Source organism: Prorops nasuta, unplaced genomic scaffold, assembly GCF_024137725.1.
Source record: "Prorops nasuta isolate Cenicafe-Biocafe unplaced genomic scaffold, Cenicafe_Pnas_1.2 PNAS00001, whole genome shotgun sequence".
In the NCBI taxonomy this organism is placed as follows: domain Eukaryota; kingdom Metazoa; phylum Arthropoda; class Insecta; order Hymenoptera; family Bethylidae; genus Prorops; species Prorops nasuta.
The window spans coordinates 11,129,715-11,139,600 of record NW_027116798.1 but is presented as its reverse complement, the minus strand read 5'-3'; the positions used below and the strand labels follow the sequence as shown (position 1 = coordinate 11,139,600).

The 9,886-nt window shown below is 36.4% G+C and overlaps 1 protein-coding gene across 1 annotated transcript; it reads left to right on the top strand.

The window, feature by feature from the left end:
* The first annotated feature begins 377 nt into the window (after nucleotides 1–377).
* LOC136772121 (piggyBac transposable element-derived protein 4-like) lies at nucleotides 378–9,334 on the top strand. The gene is given in 5 exon segments (XM_066724849.1): nucleotides 378–466; nucleotides 7,499–7,734; nucleotides 7,884–8,572; nucleotides 8,652–8,934; nucleotides 8,937–9,334. Coding segments are annotated over 5 exon segments (1,695 nt in total).
* The last annotated feature ends 552 nt before the right edge of the window (nucleotides 9,335–9,886 follow it).

Genomic DNA, 9,886 nt, shown 5'->3' with positions numbered 1-9,886 from the left:
ACGTTTTCGCGGTATTCGTAACTGCTGAGCTAAATTTTCTGAGATAAAGGAAGTTTCTGAGCCCGTGTCAAAAAGTCCGCGGACTATGATACGAGAACCATCAGGAGCATCGATTCTAGCAGAGAACGTGTCCAACAGAAATGAACGTGTATCGGTAACGCTGAGATGCGTTGTAGAATGCGAGCTAGAGGGTTCAGGCTCGGAAGCGGAGTTTGCCGCAGGGGTAGTCCCCCGTGACTTGCTCCCCCCGGTGCCAGATTTGTCAAAATGCAACAACGTATGATGCATTTTACTACATTTCCTGCAGCGTGACGAAGAAGAACAATTGGAGCAACTATGCCCTGGCCTCAGGCAGTTGATGCAGAGGTTCTGTGAAAATGCAAACTTTGATCGAGCCTGAGGGGTCAATGCAAGGTAGTCCTTGCACTGATACAAGAGATGGTTACTACCACAATGAGCGCAACCGGTACTATTCACACTCGCGGCGTGTGACTTCAAGGATCTCCCGGATTCCTTTTGGAAGTCTTAGGTTTGTTACCTAATGATTGCAATGAGTTAATGTGTCGCGTCAAGAACTCCGAAAATTGAAGAAAGGTGGGATAATCCTTGCTGCTTCCTAGATACATCTCCCAAGCCAAGCGGAGGGTGTTATCCAGTTTGTTCTTCAGTGAATGAACAATGATGGGATCCCAATGATCGACGCCGTAACCCATAGTTTTAAGGGCGTTGAGAGCAACCGTAACAGAGTCCCTAACTTCTTTCAGAATTTTAAAATTGTCACCCCGAAGCGTGGGTACTTGCGAGATCTGATCTAAGAACGTATCCGTGATCATTCGTTTGTCAGTGTACCGAGCTACCAGAGTGTCCCATGCTATCTCATAGTTCTCGGAGGTGATCGCTAAAGATTTGATGACCGTTGCTGCTTCTCCTTGCAGACAGGATTTTAGGTAATGGAACTTGTCCCGACCGGAGACATACACTTTGTCGTGAACAATGGAACTAAACGTTTCATAAAAGTTGTTCCATTCTAAGTAATTCCCGGAAAACTTTGGTAAATCGATAACTGGAAGCCTAATGTGGTTTATTTCGCCTGAAGGCGCAGTGGGACCTGATGCCGACATACCCTGATTGGGTCGAAGTTCATCTAGATGTCCTAGGATGAATTCTTCGGCGTCACTATGGGCATCAAGGGCCGCTTGATACCAGCTATCGGTTACGTACTCCATTTTAGCTCATTCGGCCGGTTTAGTGTGAGTAGTGATCTTAACGTGAGTTTTATGCAACGCCTTAAGCCACTTCTCGACGGCCGCAAGCCTATCCTCCAAGAATGGGAGGGTGAAGTTGTGGACTCCACGCTTCTTAATGTTAACGACCAACCGAACGAATTCATCCCGAATCATGGGCACGTAATTGATCGCTTCTAGTAATTCCCCGGAGCTAGGCGTAGTCATCTTGAAACTCTATTCCAGAACAAACCCACAATCCAAAACACAGCCCGGAATACCCACTCAGGAACACTGATGCACTTCGAACGTTTTTTGCCGGATATCCGGCTCGAAGGACCAAAAATTTGTGCGAGACAGTGCCCAAGTAGGTTCCAGTCCTGTGGTCAGAAGGGAAGGTTATATCTGAGAATAAAAGTTCGAAGACAAATGTAAGAGGTAAAAGAGTCTTTATTCAAATAAATAAAAATTATACAAAATTTTACAATATTTACAAAAAAGAACCGCTTAGACTAAGATGATCGACTTTCTAGGGAATTTGTCGTCGTCAGATTCTAGGGAATTTCGATAGACGAAGATTCCCAATAACCGTAGAGACTCGAATTCCCCAGAAAGGAACGCGGACCAAGGTTGCCAAGTGTAGTACTTTCGGTACCACCCTAGTACCCAAAAGCGACATATCCTATAGCGTAGTACTATTTTTGGTACTACGCTATAGTCGCTGCTGATACTACTGGTCGGCGGAAATACGTCAGAGGGTAGAGACTGTAGAGGGACCGCAATATAGATATTTCTAATTACTAATTTCAAAATACATAATGCATGGTCCGTGAGCCAAGACAAATGTTAGTATTATTGTATCGTACATACATACCGCAAGTTATAAAGTAATATAAAGAAATAAAGTGACAGTTTTAGTCTTACTGACAGCTGATATACTGATGGTATAAGTGAATAAATAAAGTGACGAAATTTGTAAAATGTACATAAAAATAATTTTTAAAAGTATATAAAGGACTGAACATTTTAGATAAGTATAACAATAAATTTTATAATATAAAATGTAAGATATAAATATTTTGTGGTACTTTGTGGGATTTTATTTCAGATTAAATTATAGTAATGTGTTTACTATGTCACTGTGCTGAGGATGGAGCTATGCGGATTTTCAAATTTAAAATAAAGGAATAGACTAAACATAATGTGGTTATTATGTCATCGTTGAGATTCAAACTATGTTAATTGAGACGGATAATAAAATAAATGAGTGAAAAAACTGGGTAAATACAATAATAAATAAAGAAGCTGACAAATTAGATATATAATATAAAATGTAAGATATTTTATAGTACTTTCTGGGATTTTATTTCAGATTAAATTATAGTAATGTGTTTACTATGTCACTACTGAGGATGGAGCTATGTGGATTGAACATTAAAATGAAAGGAATAGATTCACCATATAATGGTTACTGTGTCATCGCTGAGGATCAAACTGTGTTAATTGAGATGAATATTAAAATAAACAAGTCAACACATTGGGTAAATACGATACAAATAAAGAAGCTGACAGATTACATTTGTAATTTCAAATGTAAGATTTTAAATAGTACTTTTTGGGATTTTGTTTCAGATTAAATTATTGTAAAGTGTTTACTATGTCAATGCTGAGAATGGAGCTATGTGGATTGAACATTAAAACAAAAAGAATAGATTCACCATAATGTTATTTCTGTGTCATCGCTGATGAGGATCAAACTGTGTTAATTGAGACATATATTAAAATAAATGAGTCAGCAATTTAGGTAAATGCAATAATAAATAAAGAAAATGACAGAATAGATATATAATATAAAATGTAAGATGTTTTATAGTACTTTGTGGGATTTTGTTTCAGATTAAATTATAGTAATGTACGTGTTTTTACTGTATCACTGCTGAGGATGAAGTTATGTGGATCGAACATTAAAAAAAAAGAATAGATTCACCATAATGTGGTTACTGTGTCATCGCTGAGGATCAAATTGTGATAATTGAGATGAATATTAAAATAAAGAAGCTGACAGATTAGATATATAATATAACATGTTAGATATTTTACAGTACTTTGTGGGATTTTATTTAAAGTTAATATATGTAAAATAAAATTTTTGTTTTCTTTTTACAATTGTATCTATATTAATTACTATATGTTGCAATCTCTTAAAATTAAGCCTCTGCTTTTATTAGCAAACTAATAGTTCCACACGGCAGTGATGCCAGAATCAAGCTTTTAGCAACAAAAATGAAGATAAGCGCTAGCCAGCAGGAGTATAGAAAATTTAAAGGGAAGCGGTACAAACACAACTATGCCTGGAGAGCATAGGTGTGATTTGGACTTCAGGCAACATTGGCTTTAGAAGAAGAGCGACTACCGCTAACCGTGATATTTTTACGTGTTATCCGTGTGAAGTGGTGCTGCGTTTACCTAAAAACTCAAAGCAAATAAAAATGCTTTTCCTAAATTGATTTGTAATATTGATAAAATGGTCAAATGTAGCCATTAATTAATTAGATTTGGTAATAAATACAGAAAATGCGTTTTATTATAACAAATGAGTTGAGGTAAAATAAACTCAATGTTTTTATATTAATCTGTTAACAAATGCATTTTTTTATTTATTATTGAGTCCAATAAATTAATGGTTATTAAAAAAAAAATTCCTTGTAATGAAAAAAAAAATGAAAAAATTTTAAACTTCACCAAGACTCGAACACGAGCCCACCGCATGACAAACGACAACCTTACCGCCTGCGCTACAGCGCTCACTTGATGTACCAAGAGCAAAACAGCCTTTTAAAGACTGACTACAATTCTTTCACTAACTCGTCATAAACGATCAAGAATTAGCTGCAATAATAAATACATTTATCTCCACAGCATTATTGCACTAAATTTATTATGTTTTTAATTTGAAGCATACATTTTACATGAAGATACGATACTTTAAGGATGTTCATGCAATACTTTAAATACAAAACTATTCATATGCTGGTTTATCATAGTTATTCGACTACATATAACAAATATTATAATATTACTTAATTAATTTATGATAGTTGAGCATATGAAGTTTTGTATATAGAGTACTGAATGGTTACCCTTAAATTATCATATCTTCATGCAAAATGTATGCTTCAAATTAAAAACAATAAATTTAGTACAATAATGCTATGTAGATAAATGTATTTATTATTACAGCTAATTCTTGATCGTTTATGACGAGTTAGTGAAAGAATTGTAGTCAGTCTTTAAAAGGCTGTTTTGCTCTTGGTACATCAAGTGAGCGCTGTAGCGCAGGCGGTAAGGTTGCCGTTTGTCATGCGGTGGGCTCGTGTTCGAGTCTTGGTGAAGTTAAAATTTTTTCATTTTTTTTTCATTACAAGGAATTTTTTTTTTAATAACCATTAATTTATTGGACTCAATAATAAATAAAAAAATGCATTTGTTAACAGATTAATATAAAAACATTGAGTTTATTTTACCTCAAATCATTTGTTATAATAAACCGCATTTGTTGTATTTATTACCAAATCTAATTAATTAATGGCTACATTTGACCATTTTATCAAAATTAAAAATCAATTTAGGAAAAGCATTTTTATTTTATTTATTCACTTATACCATAAGTACATCAGCTGTCAGATAGATCAAAGCTGTCACTACTCCTTATTTCTTTATTACACTTTATTTTTCCGTATAATAAACATTTGTCTTCGTTCACGCCGTTCACGGTGACAGGCTGTGAATATAATATATATAATTTTTGATATATTACGTTCTGCATTTAAGATGGCTACTGACGTATTTCCGCTGGCAGTATACTTTGTGCAGTCTGCATTCCTTATATCAAAATTCACTTACTATAGAGCGTAGTACTATTCAAGATGGCGGACTTGGCAACCTTGACGCGGACTTAGAAACTCCCTGACTGGACAATTTTTCCTAGGGTATTCCCTAGTAAAATCCCCAGCCACGGGAGGAAGCGAAGTTGAAGAGAAGTGGTTTTAGGGAAGGGGAAGTCCCCTTACCCTTCGGCCGCCTTCTCCAAGAGCTCTAGTGGCTCCGAGCCACCCCAACCCTTAGGGTGATTCTACCCCTCCCACTACCCGACTCGTCGAGAGCACTGGATTTGAGGGTCGGAACACTGGGTCCGAGGTAGTCCTCGGAGACAGTGTGGAGGGGAAGGAGAGGATTTTAACTTCTCCCGGGAAGTCCCCGGAGAAATCTCCCTTAGGAGGGAGGAAATGCCGCAGTGGGGAAGTCCCCTCTTGGAAGGCAGTGGGTGGTGGGTGATACTTACCAAAGTATCCAAAAAAGTTGGCCAAGTGGAGGCGCTGCCGTTGAGGCGTCAGTTAGATGCCGTGGAGGCGAACAAAAGCTGCTTTATGTTGCTGCGGTTGCTGCTGTTAATCAGCTGTCGAGCAAGGCTGAGGTGCGATGGGTCCTTATCAAGGACCCATCTATATAATTACGCGACACTAATCTTGCCAGCGAGAGAGCTGCCGCGGGCGCTGGCCACCTAGTGGCCAAGCGCGCAAGTAGTGTCGCTTCGCGGCCGCGACGCGCCAGGGCCAGAAGACGCGCAAGCGCGCCGCGGAGAGAGGGACAGATAGAGCGGCTAGACGCTGTCGGTCTAGCCGTCTATTGTGAGCGCAATAGAGATGGGAGATATAACAGAGAAATGCGGAATCTACTTCGCAACATTTTCTGCTCCTCCCAATCTCGAACAATATATATATATATATATGCATTGAAGCCTAAATCCTGTCATCGTACAGACTATGGAATCTATAATCCCACTCATCTTAATAATAGTTAACTTTCCTTATTGGAAATACTAAACTATATGAGTGCAAATGGAAGAGCTCTGTATATATCTCCTGTATTTGAAGTTGGATTCAATAATACTTCCTACGTAGACCTGCTATGCCCTATTAGATCTGGAGCCACTAAGCTAATCACAACGGAATATTAATACTTAAACGTTGAGTCCTACTATCGGTCCTCAACGCTTACCTTCATGCAATAAACAATATAGCAAAATATAAGCCAGGCATGCACAGCAGTGTCAAATTTAAGGTTAGAAGTAGTGGATTGAGTGAAGTCCCCAATTGAACCTCTTGACAGTTCCCAATTCCCTGTCTAGCCTCCTTCCTTCCTTCTTAGTATATCGAATCCAGTCTCGGGGTCCACTTACATGGGTATCCGAAATCGATTAAAGCTTTTCTTGGATTTTCCACAAAGATACGTCCTGCCTTGATGACTGGTAAAAGCGGTGTGTCTGCGCCAAACCTGCCTCTCGCCCAGGCGGTCGTAGAAGCTGTACGCGCGGGCGCAGCGCCGCCACCCGGGATCGAGAGAAACCTTGTTTGCGCGCGGTTTTTGAATATCAAAAATAATTCATGTAGCAAGGCAAAAGAATTTGCCTTGTTACAACTGGTATCATTTCTGACTTCTTCTATTAAATATTACCGCTCAAGCCTGCACAATAACACTATATACACGTTATTGTAATTCAATCTGAAATAAAATCTCTTTAAGCATCAAAAAATATGTTACATGTTATATTATAAAATTCAATGTTATTCTTTTAAAAAAAATATTAAATTTGAATATTTTTTTTGGAGATAATCATAATTTCTTTGTATTCATACTAGGGAAGCGTAGATAAATATTTGGTTTTAATACTTTTTTATATTATAATTAAATATTAAATAACGATTACAAAATATTCATCTACTTCTCTTTAATCGTAGTAATAAGAAAGATTTATAGTCTCCTGAATAATTGTTTATATATATATAATAAACAGAAACTATTCTTGTCTCATGGAAAATGTTTCTTATATGTGATATAACCTATGGGCAGTTGAAGTCCATATGAGTTTAACCCTTAGTGTGCATATGGGGTCACTTTGACCCCAATTTTGAAATCAAACCTTTATAACTTTAAAGGAAGATGGCGCATGACCTCAAACATATATAAACAATAATTAGTCATCCTACCTCTAACAGTTTGGGTCATAACCAATTGCGAGTTCTTGCTAGTATTAACGTTCGAGCCACATATAAATACCTTCTGCTTTAGGTGGGGTTAGATTGACCCCAGTGTGCACGATTTCAGTGTTAAGTGTTTTCGTGATAAGGGAAATTATTCACTTTTATTTTGAAGTAAGTAAAGATAAATGTGTAATATAACGTTTTAATTTTTTTTATCAAACGTATTGCATACAGAATGGCTTATAATTTACGGTCGCGAAGTATTGGAGATTACCTTCAACAAAATGAAGATGAAATCAACGATTTTGGAGATGAATCAAGTGAAGATGAAAACGATAATGTTGAAATGATATCGGAAACTTCATGTGAGGAAAGCGAATTCGAAATAGAGAGCGATACTGAAAATTCGTTGGAACAACATCGTGCTTTACAGTCGCGCGTGAGAGGTAGACCGAGAACAGTATTGAGAGGTAAAAATGGATACAAGTGGACAACGAAACAGAATGAAAGGCGTTCGAGTTAAAATATCACATTTACTTTGCGTATTGTTCTGTTTTTTCAATGAAAATTAAATTGTTCGTTTTTTATATTTCTATTTTAAATCGATTTACATCTACAGAGGTTGATATGCCAGCACTAATGAATGAATCTCTACATTGCGACAAAATCTTTCAATTTTGGGAAGTGTTATTCACGACGGAAATGCGCGAATTGATCGTAAAATATACCAACATAAAAATTGAATCAACGAGACGTGACATAACGACAAAAGGCGGTGTTATTCAAACTTATCATCATTTATCCGATTTGAATGAAATAAACGGTTTCATAGGATTGCTTTATTATATGGGTATATGGAAGGTCAATCATGTTGCTGTCAAAGAGCTCTGGGCTAATACTGAAGGCTATACTATGTTTCGATCTGCTATGCCTGGTAGACGATTTATTTTTCTTTCGCAATCATTGCGGTTCGATGATAAATCAAAGAGGTCACCAAATAAGTTCGCTTGTATCGAAGACCTATGGAACATGTTTATTGATAAATGTGGAAGGAATTACAAACCACACAAACTCTACACTGTTGATGAGCAGCTGTTATCGTTTCGAGGAAGGTGTAGTTTTCGAGTCTACATAAAAAGTAAACCTGATAGATATGGTCTTAAGCTCGTTACTTTGAACGACGTGACCACCTTTTATATGATTAATGCAATTCCCTATACAGGTAAAGTAGTTGTTGAAAAAGGATTATCTATTCCTGAGGATGTTTTTTTGAAAGTTACGACACCAATTCATGGAACTAATCGTAGTGTAACTTGTGATAATTGGTTCACTTCGATTCATTTAATTGAGAAAGCATTAGCAGATCCGTATAACATGAAAATTACAGGCACAATCAAGTAATAAACGCGAGATACCATTAGAAATGAGAATAGCAGGAGAAGAGGGAACTGCAAAATATGCTTTCCATGATAATATTGCTTTACTGTCATGGACACCACGAAAGAAGAAAGTTGTACTAGTAGCATCTTCATTCATTAATTCTACAGAAAATGCAACAGAGTCGAAAAAACCTCTCATTATAAGTCATTACAATAGTACAAAAGGTGGTACTGACGTTTTTGACAAATTATGTCACTCCTACACTGTTACGCGTGGTACAAAACGATGGCCAGTGCGATTTTTTTTGGGATGTTGGATCAGGCAGCGGTAAATAGCAGAATACTCCATACTTGTCGTCAAATGAATGATCCGGAAAATGTAGGAGAGAGATTGTCTGGAAGGGAAAGCCAAAAGCAGATTGCAATGTACTTGCTAAAACCATTACTCCATCGCCGACTTGCTGAAACGTCCTGTTTGAAAATAGGAATAAAGAAAAGCGTTCAAACAATTTTAGGTATAGAGTTACTGCCTACTGAAGAATCACGTCCAAAGTTTGAAAAAAGAGTTAGATGTTCACTGTGCAGTCGCAAAAAAGATCAAAAAACAAACGCAAAATGTCCATCCTGCGGACGGCCGATGTTTGACAACCACAGAGTCTATTTATGCACAGATTGTGCTTGTGTTGACTAAATATACTAATAACTATAATTTTATAATTATATTAATATTTTTAGTTATTGTGTACAAGAATATTTCATATCGTTTACTACAGTACCATTATTTTCACTTTTTCATATAACTTAAAAATGTTTAACTATTGATTCGTAAATAAATATATTTTTTGAAATCCTTAAGAAATTTCATATTTTTTTCTTAAACTACGTGGATTACTCTACTAAATCCATAAATGATTGTTCCGGATATTAATGCATGTAAATTTTACACCCTTTTTTACAATTAAAAACGATAATTTAAACAATTTCTCCTCTTAATATATTTTTGACTAATATTTCATTTCTTTTTTAGATTTTTATTTAAAATCGTGAAAATTTAATAAATTTCCAATAGAAAACATTAAGCTTTTTCATACCAAAAACGTACAGTTGCGAAGATACTCTAAGTTTATGTCGTATGGGGTCAGATTGACCCCATATGCATTAATTGATTCATTATACAGGTGTGCACACTAAGGGTTAAAGAAAAGAAAAGGTTAAACATGAATTTTTTTAATGACTTCCATAC